We start from the raw sequence: 15834 nt of genomic DNA on the forward strand, positions 1-15834 counted from the left end.
TGCGTCTCCATCGGCGGCAGGTCATCCTTCAGTCTGTAACTCTGCGTCTCCATCAGTGGCGGGTCATCCTTCAGTCTGTAACTCTGCGTCTCCATCAGCGGCGGGTCATCCTTCAGTCTGCAACTCTGCGTCTCCATCAGCAGCAGGTCATCCTTCAGTCTGTAACTCTGCGTCTCCATCAGCGGCGGGTCATCCTTCAGTCTGTAACTCTGCGTCTCCATCAGCGGCGGGTCATCCTTCAGTCTGTAACTCTGCGTCTCCATCAGCGGCGGGTCATCCTTCAGTCTGTAACTCTGCGTATCCATCAGTGGCGGGTCATCCTTCAGTCTGTAACTCTGCGTCGCCATCAGCGGCGGATCATCCTTCAGTCTGTAACTCTGCGTCTCCATCAGCGGCTGGTCATCCTTCAGTCTAACTCTGTGTCTCCATCAGCGGCTGGTCATCCTTCAGTCTGTAACTCTGCGTCTCCATCAGCGGCTGGTCATCCTTCAGTCTGTAACTCTGCGTCTCCATCAGCGCCGGGTCATCCTTCAGCCTTGTGCGCAGTCTGTAACTCTGCGTCTCCATCAGCGCCGGGTCATCCTTCAGCCTGTAATTCTGCGTCTCCATCAGCGCCGGGTCATCCTTCAGCCTTGTGCGCAGTCTGTAACTCTGCGTCTCCATCAGCGGCCGTCATCCTTCAGTCTGTAACTCTGCGTCTCCATCAGCGGCAGGTCATCCTTCAGTCTGTAATTCTGCGTCTCCATCAGCAGCAGGTCATCCTTCAGTCTGTAACTCTGCTTCTCCATCAGCGGCTGGTCATCCTTCAGTCTGTAACTCTGCGTCTCCATCAGCGGCTGGTCATCCTTCAGTCTGTAACTCTGCGTCTCCATCAGCGGCGGGTCATCCTTCAGTCTGTAACTCTGCGTCTCCGTCAACGGCTGGTCATCCTTCAGTCTGTAACTCTGCGTCTCCGTCAGCGGCTGGTCATCCTTCAGTCTGTAACTCTGCGTCTCCATCAGCGGCGGGTCATCCTTCAGCCTTGTGCGCAGTCTGTAACTCTGCGTCTCCATCAGCGGCTAGTCATCCTTCAGTCTGTAACTCTGCGTCTCCATCAGCGGCTGGTCATCCTTCAGTCTGTAACTCTGCGTCTCCATCAGCGGCTGGTCATCCTTCAGTCTGTAACTCTGCGTCTCCATCAGCGGCTGGTTATCCTTCAGTCTGTAACTCTGCGTCTCATTAGCGGCTGGTCATCCTTCAGTCTGTAACTCTGCGTCTCCATCAGCGGCCGGTCATCCTTCAGTCTGTAACTCTGCGTCTCCATCAGCGGCCGGTCATCCTTCAGTCTGTAACTCTGCGTCTCCATCAGCGGCCGGTCATCCTTCAGTCTGTAACTCTGCGTCTCCGTCAGCGGCCGGTCATCCTTCAGTCTGTAACTCTGCGTCTCCGTCAGCGGCCGGTCATCCTTCAGTCTGTAACTCTGCGTCTCCGTCAGTGGCGGGTCATCCTTCAGCCTTGTGCACAGTCTGTAACTCTGCGTCTCCATCAGCGCCGGGTCATCCTTCAGCCTTGTGCGCAGTCTGTAACTCTGCGTCTCCATCAGCGGCCGGTCATCCTTCAGTCTGTAACTCTGCGTCTCCGTCAGTGGCGGGTCATCCTTCAGCCTTGTGCACAGTCTGTAACTCTGCGTCTCCATCAGCGGCTCGTCATCCTTCAGTCTGTAACGCTGCGTCTCCATCAGCGGCTCGTCATCCTTCAGTCTGTAACGCTGCGTCTCCATCAGCGGCTCGTCATCCTTCATTCTGTAACTCTGCGTCTCCATCAGCGGCGGGTCATCCTTCAGTCTGTAGCTCTGCGTCTCCATCAGCGGCGGGTCATCCTTCAGTCTGTAGCTCTGCGTCTCCATCAGCGGCGGGTCATCCTTCAGTCTGTAGCTCTGCGTCTCCATCAGCGGCTGGTCATCCTTCAGTCTGTAACTCTGCGTCTCCATCAGCGGCTGGTCATCCTTCAGTCTGTAACTCTGCGTCTCCATCCGCGGCTGGTCATCCTTCAGTCTGTAACTCTGCGTCTCCATCAGCGGCTGGTCATCCTTCAGTCTGTAACTCTGCGTCTCCATCAGCGGCTGGTTATCCTTCAGTCTGTAACTCTGCGTCTCCATCAGCGGCTGGTCATCCTTCAGTCTGTAACTCTGCGTCTCATTAGCGGCTGGTCATCCTTCAGTCTGTAACTCTGCGTCTCCATCAGCGGCTGGTCATCCTTCAGTCTGTAACTCTGCGTCTCCATCAGCGGCGGGTCATCCTTCAGTCTGTAGCTCTGCGTCTCCATCAGCGGCGGGTCATCCTTCAGTCTGTAGCTCTGCGTCTCCATCAGCGGCGGGTCATCCTTCAGTCTGTAGCTCTGCGTCTCCATCAGCGGCTGGTCATCCTTCAGTCTGTAACTCTGCGTCTCCATCAGCGGCTGGTCATCCTTCAGTCTGTAACTCTGCGTCTCCATCCGCGGCTGGTCATCCTTCAGTCTGTAACTCTGCGTCTCCATCAGCGGCTGGTCATCCTTCAGTCTGTAACTCTGCGTCTCCATCAGCGGCTGGTTATCCTTCAGTCTGTAACTCTGCGTCTCCATCAGCGGCTGGTCATCCTTCAGTCTGTAACTCTGCGTCTCATTAGCGGCTGGTCATCCTTCAGTCTGTAACTCTGCGTCTCCATCAGCGGCTGGTCATCCTTCAGTCTGTAACTCTGCGTCTCCATCAGTGGCTGGTCATCCTTCAGCCTTGTGCGCAGTCTGTAACTCTGCGTCTCCATCAGCGGCAGGTCATCCTTCAGTCTGCAACTCTGCGTCTCCATCAGCGGCGGGTCATCCTTCAGTCTGCAACTCTGCGTCTCCATCGGAGGCAGGTCATCCTTCAGTCTGTAACTCTGCGTCTCCATCAGCGGCAGGTCATCAGCTTTAGGTCATCCTTCAGTCTGTAACTCTGCGTCTCCATCAGCTTCAGGTCATTCTTCAGTCTGTAACTCTGCGTCTCCATCAGCTTCAGGTCATTCTTCAGTCTGTAACTCTGCGTCTCCATCAGCGGCTGGTCATCCTTCAGTCTGTAACTCTGCGTCTCCATCAGCGGCGGGTCATCCTTCAGTCTGCAACTCTGCGTCTCCATCGGAGGCAGGTCATCCTTCAGTCTGTAACTCTGCGTCTCCATCAGCGGCAGGTCATCAGCTTTAGGTCATCCTTCAGTCTGTAACTCTGCGTCTCCATCAGCTTCAGGTCATTCTTCAGTCTGTAACTCTGCGTCTCCATCAGCTTCAGGTCATTCTTCAGTCTGTAACTCTGCGTCTCCATCAGCGGCTGGTCATCCTTCAGTCTGTAACTCTGCGTCTCCATCAGCGGCTGGTTATCCTACAGTCTGTAACTCTGCGTCTCCATCAGCGGCTGGTTATCCTTCAGTCTGTAACTCTGCGTCTCCATCAGCGGCTGGTCATCCTTCAGTCTGTAACTCTGCGTCTCCATCAGCGGCGGGTCATCCTTCAGCCTTGTGCGCAGTCTGTAACTCTGCGTCTCCATCAGCGGCGGGTCATCCTTCAGCCTTGTGCGCAATCTGTAACTCTGCGTCTCCATCAGCGGCGGGTCATCCTTCAGCCTTGTGCGCAGTCAGTAACTCTGCGTCTCCATCAGCGGCAGGTCATCCTTCAGTCTGTAACTCTGCGTCTCCGTCAGTGGCGGGTCATCCTTCAGCCTTGTGCACAGTCTGTAACTCTGCGTCTCCATCAGCGGCTGATCATCCTTCAGTCTGTAACTCTGCGTCTCCATCCGCGGCTGGTCATCCTTCAGTCTGTAACTCTGCGTCTCCATCAGCGGCTGGTCATCCTTCAGTCTGTAACTCTGCGTCTCCATCAGCGGCTGGTTATCCTTCAGTCTGTAACTCTGCGTCTCCATCAGCGGCTGGTCATCCTTCAGTCTGTAACTCTGCGTCTCATTAGCGGCTGGTCATCCTTCAGTCTGTAACTCTGCGTCTCCATCAGCGGCTGGTCATCCTTCAGTCTGTAACTCTGCGTCTCCATCAGCGGCGGGTCATCCTTCAGTCTGTAGCTCTGCGTCTCCATCAGCGGCGGGTCATCCTTCAGTCTGTAGCTCTGCGTCTCCATCAGCGGCGGGTCATCCTTCAGTCTGTAGCTCTGCGTCTCCATCAGCGGCTGGTCATCCTTCAGTCTGTAGCTCTGCGTCTCCATCAGCGGCTGGTCATCCTTCAGTCTGTAACTCTGCGTCTCCATCAGCGGCTGGTCATCCTTCAGTCTGTAACTCTGCGTCTCCATCAGCGGCTGGTCATCCTTCAGTCTGTAACTCTGCGTCTCCATCAGCGGCTGGTTATCCTTCAGTCTGTAACTCTGCGTCTCCATCAGCGGCTGGTCATCCTTCAGTCTGTAACTCTGCGTCTCATTAGCGGCTGGTCATCCTTCAGTCTGTAACTCTGCGTCTCCATCAGCGGCTGGTCATCCTTCAGTCTGTAACTCTGCGTCTCCATCAGTGGCTGGTCATCCTTCAGCCTTGTGCGCAGTCTGTAACTCTGCGTCTCCATCAGCGGCAGGTCATCCTTCAGTCTGCAACTTTGCGTCTCCATCAGCGGCAGGTCATCCTTCAGTCTGCAACTCTGCGTCTCCATCGGCGGCGGGTCATCCTTCAGTCTGCAACTCTGCGTCTCCATCGGAGGCAGGTCATCCTTCAGTCTGTAACTCTGCGTCTCCATCAGCGGCAGGTCATCAGCTTTAGGTCATCCTTCAGTCTGTAACTCTGCGTCTCCATCAGCTTCAGGTCATTCTTCAGTCTGTAACTCTGCGTCTCCATCAGCTTCAGGTCATTCTTCAGTCTGTAACTCTGCGTCTCCATCAGCGGCTGGTCATCCTTCAGTCTGTAACTCTGCGTCTCCATCAGCGGCTGGTTATCCTACAGTCTGTAACTCTGCGTCTCCATCAGCGGCAGGTCATCAGCTTTAGGTCATCCTTCAGTCTGTAACTCTGCGTCTCCATCAGCTTCAGGTCATTCTTCAGTCTGTAACTCTGCGTCTCCATCAGCTTCAGGTCATTCTTCAGTCTGTAACTCTGCGTCTCCATCAGCGGCTGGTCATCCTTCAGTCTGTAACTCTGCGTCTCCATCAGCGGCTGGTTATCCTACAGTCTGTAACTCTGCGTCTCCATCAGCGGCTGGTTATCCTTCAGTCTGTAACTCTGCGTCTCCATCAGCGGCTGGTCATCCTTCAGTCTGTAACTCTGCGTCTCCATCAGCGGCGGGTCATCCTTCAGCCTTGTGCGCAATCTGTAACTCTGCGTCTCCATCAGCGGCGGGTCATCCTTCAGCCTTGTGCGCAGTCAGTAACTCTGCGTCTCCATCAGCGGCAGGTCATCCTTCAGTCTGTAACTCTGCGTCTCCATCAGCGGCAGGTCATCCTTCAGTCTGTAATTCTGCGTCTCCATCAGCAGCAGGTCATCCTTCAGTCTGTAACTCTGCTTCTCCATCAGCGGCTGGTCACCCTTCAGTCTGTAACTCTGCGTCTCCATCAGCGGCTGGTCATCCTTCAGTCTGTAACTCTGCGTCTCCATCAGCGGCGGGTCATCCTTCAGTCTGTAACTCTGCGTCTCCGTCAACGGCTGGTCATCCTTCAGTCTGTAACTCTGCGTCTCCGTCAGCGGCTGGTCATCCTTCAGTCTGTAACTCTGCGTCTCCGTCAGCGGCGGGTCATCCTTCAGCCTTGTGCGCAGTCTGTAACTCTGCGTCTCCATCAGCGGCTGGTCATCCTTCAGTCTGTAACTCTGCGTCTCCATCAGCGGCTGGTTATCCTTCAGTCTGTAACTCTGCGTCTCCATCAGTGGCTGGTCATCCTTCAGTCTGTAACTCTACGTCTGCATCAGTGGCTGGTCATCCTTCAGTCTGTAACTCTGCGTCTCCATCAACGGCTGGTCATCCTTCAGTCTGTAACTCTGCGTCTCCATCAACGGCTGGTCATCCTTCAGTCTGTAACTCTGCGTCTCCATCAACGGCTGGTCATCCTTCAGTCTGTAACTCTGCGTCTCCATCAACGGCTGGTCATCCTTCAGTCTGTAGCTCTGCTTCTCTGTCAGTGGCGGGTCATCCTTCAGCCTTGTGCACAGTCTGTAACTCTGCGTCTCCATCAGCTTCATGTCCTCCTTCTGTCTGTAACTTTGCGTCTCCATCAGCGGCTGGTCATCCTTCAGTCTGTAACTCTGCGTCTCCATCAGCGGCGGGTCATCCTTCAGTCTGCAACTCTGCGTCTCCATCAGCGGCAGGTCATCCTTCAGTCTGCAACTCTGCGTCTCCATCAGCTTCAGGTCATTCTTCAGTCTGTAACTTTGCGTCTCCGTCAGTGGCGGGTAATCCTTCAGCCTTGTGCACAGTCTGTAACTCTGCGTCTCCATCAGCTTCATGTCCTCCTTCTGTCTAACTCTGCGTCTCCATCAGCGGCTGGTCATCCTTCAGTCTGTAACTCTGTGTCTCCATCAGCGGCTGGTCATCCTTCAGTCTGTAACTCTGCGTCTCATTAGCGGCTGGTCATCCTTCAGTCTGTAACTCTGCGTCTCCATCAGCGGCTGGTCATCCTTCAGTCTGTAACTCTGCGTCTCCATCAGCGGCAGGTCATCCTTCAGTCTGCAACTCTGCGTCTCCATCAGCTTCAGGTCATTCTTCAGTCTGTAACTTTGCGTCTCCGTCAGTGGCGGGTAATCCTTCAGCCTTGTGCGCAGTCTGTAACTCTGCGTCTCCATCAGCGGCGGGTCATCCTTCAGCCTTGTGCGCAGTCTGTAACTCTGCGTCTCCATCAGCGGCTGGTCATCCTTCAGTCTGTAACTCTGCGTCTCATTAGCGGCTGGTCATCCTTCAGTCTGTAACTCTGCGTCTCCATCAGCGGCTGGTCATCCTTCAGTCTGTAACTCTGCGTCTCCATCAGCGGCTGGTCATCCTTCAGTCTGTAACTCTGCGTCTCCATCAGCGGCTGGTCATCCTTCAGTCTGTAACTCTGCGTCTCCATCAGCGGCTGGTCATCCTTCAGTCTGTAACTCTGCGTCTCCATCAGCGGCTGGTCATCCTTCAGTCTGTAACTCTGCGTCTCCATCAGCGGCTGGTCATCCTTCAGTCTGTAACTCTGCGTCTCCATCAGCGGCTGGTCATCCTTCAGTCTGTAACTCTGCGTCTCCATCAGCGGCTGGTCATCCTTCAGTCTGTAACTCTGCGTCTCCATCAGCGGCGGGTCATCCTTCAGCCTTGTGCGCAGTCTGTAACTCTGCGTCTCCATCAGCGGCGGGTCATCCTTCAGCCTTGTGCGCAGTCTGTAACTCTGCGTCTCCATCAGCGGCGGGTCATCCTTCAGCCTTGTGCGCAGTCTGTAACTCTGCGTCTCCATCAGCGGCTGGTCATCCTTCAGTCTGTAACTCTGCGTCTCCATCAGCGGCGGGTCATCCTTCAGTCTGTAACTCTGCGTCTCCATCAGCGGCGGGTCATCCTTCAGTCTGTAACTCTGCGTCTCCATCAGCTTCAGGTCATCCTTCAGTCTGTAACTCTGCGTCTCCATCAGCGGCGGGTCATCCTTCAGTCTGTAACTCTGCGTCTCCATCAGCGGCTTGTCATCCTTCAGTCTGGAACTCTGCGTCTCCATCAGCGGCGGGTCATCCTTCAGTCTGTAACTCTGCGTCTCCGTCAGCGGCAGGTCATCCTTCAGTCTGTAACTCTGCGTCTCCATCAGCGGCAGGTCATCCTTCAGTCTGTAACTCTGCGTCTCCATCAGCGGCAGGTCATCCTTCAGTCTGTAACTTTGTGTCTTCCACGTTGTTTCTGGATGTGCTACAATATGGCGTAGTAGGTTAAGCCTGATTGACTTTATAAAGCTTATTTGTCATCGGCAGCATTCAGGAATTGGAGGCGCCGCCGCTGGCAAGAAGAACCGGACCTGGAAGAACCTGAAGCAGATCCTTGCCCTCGAACGGGCCTTGCCGTGGCAGCTCAACGATCCGAGCTGTAAGTAGGAAGACCCGTACTAATTCTGCCACTTACGCTGCACTCAGACTAATAACTTGTTATATATCCCAGAGCTCCAGAGGGGTGAGCCGGAGCGACAAGATGGCAGTTGTGCGCAGATAACATGTGAGCGTCTTGTGGGAGATCTCTCCGATTGTAACCCTGTTCTTTATGTCTTCGGCACATCTACAATTATATGTTCAATGTTAATAAGTATACAAGAAGCGCGCCCCCCCCCCCCCCCTCCCCCCGTAGTCTCTACTATTCCTGGGTTATTTTATAAAGGTAATAATCTGCTGTCCCGCTCCGAGTGCCACTAGTTATTCTGACCCGGGCTCGGAAATGCGGCTAATGCGGGGTCTTATCGAAACCACAGCGGTAACGATCTTTGACCTTGTTGTCAGGTGCCAAATTGTAATGTAGGAATGCCCGTTTGGAGGAGATGCTAGCTAGTTCTAGAAATAACGCAAGCAGACTTGGTATAGCAGAACGCCCCTCATCAAGCTTTATACAGGAAAGAAGGCGTTGGCATGTGAAGTTGGTCATTGCAGAACTATTGCCCATAGGATATTGCTGTCTACTGATATAACAGTCGGGAGACGTGTGCCGTCACCGTTTAAGGGAAGGAAACAGATGGAGTCAAGGTTTGCCTAACATTTCGACATCCAGAAGATGGCTCTAGTTCTGTACCAGTTATGTTTATTACTAAATAGGCTCCTGAGTCTTCTAGCGCTTGTGGTGGGTCAGAAGTTCTTATAGGATTAATAGGCCGTGGCTCCTTTTGATTTCTAGTTGGATTTTAAACAGGGCTTTATTGTTATGCAGGAAAGACTGGCCTTGGCCCTCCAGATTACCTGTAGATCTCCCCAGAACATATAGTCGCAGGTCAGATTTTGGGGGATTTTTGAGAATTCTCATTAGAGGTCGACAATTACCTCTGTCACTTTCACAAGGTCCTCCTTTTCTAGGAGATGTTAGGTGTAAGCAGGACAGGAGAGGGGTACCCTCCGTATCATATCTGCCAGTGTAACCCCAAGATGTACCTGGGACCAGGCGGGACAATAATCATCACTTGGTGAGGTTACACAAATATCATATTGAACGTTTAGTGATTCTGGCTGAGACTGAGAAGCATATTTGTCTGTCACAATAGTCAAACTTCATAGTGACACTGGTAGAATTGGCATCAACCTATATGAATACAGGTTTTTGTCCATTTTTGTTGATTAGCCATGAGTTAGCAGCACAGAGCGGTATGGGGGAACAAAGTAAGGATACATAGACGAAGACCTTCATTCTTCCTTTGGTTCAAGTACTTTCTTGTATCCAGTTGTCCTTCCCTTGTCGCTTAACAGAATTAGGAGTGATTAGCAGGACTTGGAAAGGACCATCATACCGAGGTTCAAGACTTTCTCTGACATGTCTTTGGATGACCATCCAATCTCTTGGTTTGAGGCAGTGTTTGTCTTCTACTGAGTCAGGATCTGGAGGAGAAGCCTAAACCTTTCCATGCAGTTTAGTTAATTGAGAGGTCAGTTTCTACATATATTGTGACATATTTTCAAATTGAACCTGTAATAGCTGAGGAAAGTATAGCCCTAAACGAGGTGCTGTACAAACAGAATCTCATAAGGCTGAGACCTGTCTGTTTGGGCGTGTGTCTTAATAAAAAGAGAGCCAAGGAAAGACACTCGGGCCAAGGTTTATTCAATTCAGTCATTGCTTTCAAAATGTTCTTTTTGATGGTCCCATACAGCCTCTCTACTCTCCAACTGCTTTGAGGATGGTAGGGTGTGTGGAATGCCTGTTCTATTCCTAACATCCCTGCCACCTACGGACCACTTCAAAAAGAAGCTTTTTGGCTCTGTTTCTGGCAGCCTCCACCCAACCAGAGAAGAGAGCAGTACATACAAGGACATATTGAAACTGTCCAGATTGAGGAAGTTGTATGTAGTCGATCTGTAACCTCTGGACGTGGGCCTGGGAGTGTGTTTAGAAGGGGTTTTGACAATCCTACCTGGGTTGGCTAATGCACAAGTTATACATCCCTGAGTACAGAGACGGCAATTACCGAAAAACCGGGCGCATACCAATACCGAGAAACAAGATCACACATTGCAGTTTTAGCAATGAAGTAGCAGCATCAATGGTGTAGTAAAATAGATCAATATATGGCTTGATGAAGACTCACCTAGTCGAAACGTCGCCATTTTTATGGAGCAATAAATCTTTTTTCTATTTTACTACACCATTGATGCTGCTACTTCATTGCTAATTACTGGATTAACTTGGGACTGGAGATCCATGGTCCCATAGGTGCCTCTGCATTTCCCTGTGTTGGAACCTCTGCATATGTTTTGCATTATAAAGGTGTGCTGCGGGACTTTTTACTTGCAATATTGCAGTTTTAGAGACATGCGTAGCACCATGTGTTTTGGAGGCTGGCACCAGAAACAAGGCTTTCCGTGAAGTGTCCACATGCCACTGGAATCTCAATTGGCTGCTTTTGCTTGCTAACTCGACATTTCAAGGGAAGATGCTTGTTTCTGAAAAGACAAAAGAAGATGTTGTGAGACCTTAAGTGATGGTGAGATGTCTTCTTGGCAGGTGGCCAAAACTGCAGATGTAAGGGGCAGCTAGGTTGCTTCTTTGGCTGCATGGTCTGCCAAGGCATTAGCCTTAGCTTCTGGAAACTTGGCTGAGGTGTGTGCCTTGGCTTTGAGGATGGACATCTGGTTGGGTAAGAGAAGAGCAGACGTTAGTGCTTGAACTTGTGTCTGGTGTCTTATTGGCTGGCCCATGAACGTGAGAAAGGATCTATACTTCCAGATTGGACGGTAGTCCTGTGCAATGCCGAAGGCATATCTGTAATCTGTGTAGATGTTAGCTTTCTTGTCTTGTACAAGCATATGTGAGTGCCTGTAGTTCAGCCTGTTGGGCTAAGATGTGTGTAGGTAATGATTGCTGATGGACAGTGGTCTGTGTGGTGACCACATATCCAGTGTGGAATTGTCCATCTACAGCATACCTGGAGCCATCAACAAACAGTTAGATCATGACTGGGTAGTGAAGTATCCTTGACTGAGTCAAACCCACAAGTTTCTATCTGCGTGAGCAGCTGTGAGGTTCTACTTGAGTCGCTTGGTCAGAGCCATCCTATTCTGGTAGGAGAGTGGCAGAATTCAAAGTTGACAACGGGTGATGGTGATGTTGGCAGGCATCAGGAGGGCACACTGTTGTCTCTGATAATGGGGTGCAGACAAGTGCTTGGGCTGAACCTGTGTTAGAATGGCAAAAATGTCATGTGGTGCTAACACTTGTACCTCATGATCCAGAACCAGATCTGCTGACTTATCCAACATCCTGGAGACTGCCACTGCTGCTTGTAAACAGGAAGGTGACCCTCTAGCAATGGGGTCTAACCTGCTGGATTAGTAGCCAATGGGTCCTTGGTGCCCTCCGTGCTGCTGTGTGAGAACTGCTGCTGCATGTCCATTGTTCTCATTGCAGTAGAGCTTGAAGGGTTTGTCGTACTTGGACTGGCCCAGGACTGGAGATGGCAAGATGGCTGTTTTGAGCTGGTGGACTGAGTCGGTGGCCTCTTATGTAAGTGGGAAGGGTTCCTTCTTAAGACAGTCATACAGCGGCTGCATCAGTTACGAGGCATTCACAGTCCATGGTCTACAATAAGAAACAAGTCCTAGAAAAGTACGTAGTTGATAGACAGAAGTGGGTACCTTAAAGGGGTTGTTCCGCGCCGAAACGGGTTTTTATTTTTTTTCAAAGCCCCCCCCCCCCCCCCCCGTTCGGCGCGAGACAACCCCGATGCAGGGGTTAAACAAGAACACCGGACAGCGCTTACCTGAATCCCCGCGCTCCGGTGACTTCTTACTTACCTGCTGAAGATGGCCGCCGGGATCTTCTCTCTCGGTGGACCGCAGGGCTTCTGTGCGGTCCATTGCCGATTCCAGCCTCCTGATTGGCTGGAATCGGCACGTGACGGGGCGGAGCTACACGGAGCCGCTCTCCGGCACGAGCGACCCCATTCATAAAAGAAGACCCGGACTGCGCAAGCGTATCTAATCTGGCGATTAGACGCTGAAAATTAGACAGCTCCATGGAAACGAGGACGCTAGCAACGTAACAGGTAAGTGAAAAATTTCTTATAACTTCTGTATGGCTCATAATGCACAATGTACATTACAAAGTGCATTAATATGGCCATACAGAAGTGTATAGACCCACTTGCTGCCGCGGGACAACCCCTTTAATATTCAGAATGGCAGATCTGCGGTCCTTTGTGAGATGACAAGCTCCTGCCGTGAGACAATGTCCAAGAAAAGTTACAGATGAACGGCAAAACTGCAGCTGCTTCTTCTTTGACGCCTTACATCCGTTCTTTTTCAGGAATTGAAGGAGAGAAATTGAAGCTTCTACACGTGTGTCTTGTCCGGAGCACAGAGCAAAAGGTCATTAACGTATTGTAACAAAACAGCCTGTGAATCAGGTCACCAGCCTTCCAACACTTGACCTATGAGCTGTGAGAACAGGGAGGGTGGATTCTGAGCTCCCTGCAGGGTCACAACCCAGGTATATTGTTTGCCTTTGCGTGTGAAAGCAAACACATACCAGCTGTCATTATGCAAAGGGATTGAGAAAAAGGCATTAGCCAAGTCGACCACTGTATAAAAAACAAGCCCCAGCGGTAATTTGTGCCAACAGGGTGTGTGGGTTAGGTACAGTGGGTGTGTCCAAGACAGTTATAATATCTCTGTGCTGAGATCCTGCACCATTCTGTATTAGGCCTGCTGTCCTTTCTCAACTTTCTTTTTGACTGGTAACAGAGAGGTATTGCAGGGTGACTTCATTGGAATTACTGCCCAATTTTGCAGTAAGTCCTCCAACTGTCTAGAAACTTTTTCTATTTGTTTAACTGACAGTTTAAATGGCAATGGGGCACCTGGTTTTAACATGACCTGAACTGGTGGTACTGGTAGTCTGCCTATATCCACTGCTCCCTTGCTCCAGAGGGTGGCTGGAACCTGTTGTAGGCATTGTTGCAACTCCTCATCTGACAACAAAGGTGTGCATACGGCTATAGGGGTTTCTGAGGACTGACAACAAGCAGCTAGTATACAGATTTCCTTCTCTGCCAACTGACCCGTGATTTTAACTGACCCATCCTCCCTGAACTCTAAGAGGTGTGGATTTTCTGCAGCAAATCCGCTCCTAATAGGTTGAGGGGAGGGGTTTCATTAACCAACAATCGGGTAGTCAGAGGATAATTGGTTGTGAATTTCACTTCCATTGGCTTAGACAAAGGAGTATCTTTTGGTGTTCCATCTTCACATCCTACACATGAAAGGCTTTGTTTACCGACGTCACTCTCTGACAGGTCTACCAGAAAGGGGAGAGGACGTTTGGAACCTACAGTCAAAGAAACAATACGGCCCCTTCTGGATTTGTTAGCTTGCAAAGGGCAGATGTCATTAAAGAGCACAGACACCTGTTTCCTAATGGTCAGAGGAGGACGGCCCGGGTTTGCACTGTCCATTCTGTGCCATAGGAGGTGCCCTACATGGTCTATGCATGTGGCCCTGTTTGCCACAGTTGTAGCAGGTGATGGGTTTGCAGGATCCATGATTGTCCTAGTTCACAAGTACTCATGGAAACCTGGATACAGCAGTCCGATTCTACCTCCCCCGCTGCATTGTCCTATGATGGCCTGCAGTTCTCCCACACCCCTAGATCGGATGACAGATGCAGCGGAGGAGTAGCCATCATCCTCTCCCCGAACTGTACCTTCCAGGTCATTCCCTCAGCTCCCTCGCTTACCTTCCACTCCTTCGAAGTCCACACCCTGCGACTCTTCCGCCCACTGCCTCTGCGTGTCGCAGTTATTTACCGCCCCCCAGGTCCCACCCGCCTGTTCCTAGACCACTTTGCTGCCTGGCTCCCCCACTTCCTATCCTGTGAAATCCCAACCCTCATCCTTGGCGATTTCAACATCCCTACTAACGACTCTAGCTCCTCATCTGACTCTCGGCTTTTAACACTTACCTCCTCCCTTGGCTTATCTCTAATCTTTGACTCCCCCACTCATAGAGATGGTAACACTCTCGATTTAGTTTTCCTCCGTCTCTGCTCTGCTTCTCACTTTACTAACTCCCCACTTGCATTTTCAGATCACAACCTTCTCTCTTTCTCCATCAGGCACCCTAGCATCTCTCCTGACCCTCCTATCTATCGCACCTGTAGGAACCTCCAGTCTGTCCACACGAAACAGTTTGCCGAAACTATTCAGTCCTCCCCATCGCCTATCTCTCGCCTTCCCTGCCCTAACCTGGCAGCCGAATACTACCACACCACCCTCAGCCGTGCCCTGGATGAAGCGGCACCACCCGTGACGCGAGCTGTCAAACGCAGACCACGGCAACCCTGGCTCATGTCCCAAACGCGCTTCATCCGGCGGTGCTCTAGGTGCGCCGAGCGGCTGTGGAGAAAGTCAAAGCTGCCCGCAGACTTCCTCCACTTCAAATTCATGCTTAAAACTTATAACCTAGCCCTTCACCATGCCAAACAAGTTTATTTCACCTCCCTTGTCTCCTCACTATCCCATAACCCCAAACAACTGTTTGAGACCTTTCACTCCCTCCTCAGCCCCAAGGAACAGGCCCCTGTAACAGACCTGACTGCTGGAGAACTAGCTGCCTACTTTAAAGAAAAAATCGACAACATTCAAAAAGAAATCTGTGAAAGCTGCATGGTTAGCCCCGATACCAGTTTCATCAGCACTGCACCCAGCACCTACTCACTATCTACGCTAGAACCAACGACAGATGAAGTCTCCAGGCTCCTTTCCACTGCCCCTGCCCACTTTCTCTATTCTCAAACACTCCCATGATACAATACCACAGCATCACATGTCCAGATGGAGTCAGTACCATCTCTGACTGCTTGGAAGATACTATTACCTTCTGTATTCCATATTCACCTGAATAAACTATTTAGCATAATTATACAGTTAAAGGAGATGTCCCGCGCCGAAACGGGTTTTTTTTTTTTTAAACCCCCCCCCCGTTCGGCGCGAGACAACCCCGATGCAGGGGTTAAAAAAACCACCCGCACAGCGCTTACCTGAATCCCGGCGGTCCGGTGACTTCAATACTTACCGCTGAAGATGGCCGCCGGGATCCTCTATCTTCGTGGACCGCAGCTCTTCTGTGCGGTCCACTGCCGATTCCAGCCTCCTGATTGGCTGGAATCGGCACGTGACGGGGCGGAGCTACACGGAGCTCCACGGAGCCCCATAGAGAACAGCAGAAGACCCGGACTGCGCAAGCGCGGCTAATTTGGCCATCGGAGGCCAAAAATTAGTCGGCACCATGGAGACCAGGACGCTAGCAACGGAGCAGGTAAGTAAAAAACTTTTTATAACTTCTGTATGGCTCATAATTAATGCACAATGTATATTACAAAGTGCATTATTATGGCCATACAGAAGTGTATAACCCCACTTGCTGCCTCGGGACATCTCCTTTAAGAGAAGGAGCTGTGATCTCCTTCATTATAACTGTGTGGCACAAGCCTTTAACTATGTAATAAAATATGAAAACATTCTGTTCCTGGTTTTATAGTGTTATTTCCTGTCTGCATTGAGCGGTACTTACTGTGAAAGTAGTTGTTATAATCCAGAAACTCTGTTTTTGTGGCTGCCACAATAATATTATATCTGCGTATACTAATATTTGCCCACTATATCCGAATTCCTTTGTTCATGTGCATTAAATGCCCAATAGTAGATGAAGACCAATGTCTGTCTGTTCCATTAGTTTGATAAATAATACT

General features: G+C 51.1%; 2 protein-coding genes across 3 annotated transcripts in view; both read left to right on the forward strand.

Annotated features, from left to right (window-relative positions):
• Nucleotides 1–15834, forward strand: part of INO80C (INO80 complex subunit C) — a 42885-nt gene that overhangs the window by 8692 nt on the left and 18359 nt on the right. For both annotated transcript variants that reach the window (XM_066608600.1, XM_066608599.1), the window contains exon 2: nucleotides 7875–7986. In XM_066608600.1, the coding sequence (XP_066464697.1) occupies nucleotides 7875–7986 (112 nt within the window). The remainder of the gene's footprint in view (nucleotides 1–7874; nucleotides 7987–15834) is intronic.
• On the forward strand, nucleotides 12274–14960 carry LOC136633113 (uncharacterized). The gene is made up of 2 exons (XM_066608598.1): nucleotides 12274–12576; nucleotides 13382–14960. Exon 2 carries the CDS (start codon nucleotides 13652–13654, stop codon nucleotides 14888–14890), a length of 1239 nt encoding a protein of 412 aa, XP_066464695.1. The 5' UTR covers nucleotides 12274–12576; nucleotides 13382–13651; the 3' UTR covers nucleotides 14891–14960.

Source organism: Eleutherodactylus coqui, chromosome 6 (genome assembly GCF_035609145.1).
Source record: "Eleutherodactylus coqui strain aEleCoq1 chromosome 6, aEleCoq1.hap1, whole genome shotgun sequence".
NCBI lineage: Eukaryota > Metazoa > Chordata > Amphibia > Anura > Eleutherodactylidae > Eleutherodactylus > Eleutherodactylus coqui.

What these genes read in the sequence shown, in the direction of transcription:
- LOC136633113 (XM_066608598.1), top strand. Translation starts at nt 13,652, where the DNA reads ATGGAAACCTGGATACAGCAGTCCGATTCTACCTCCCCCGCTGCATTG.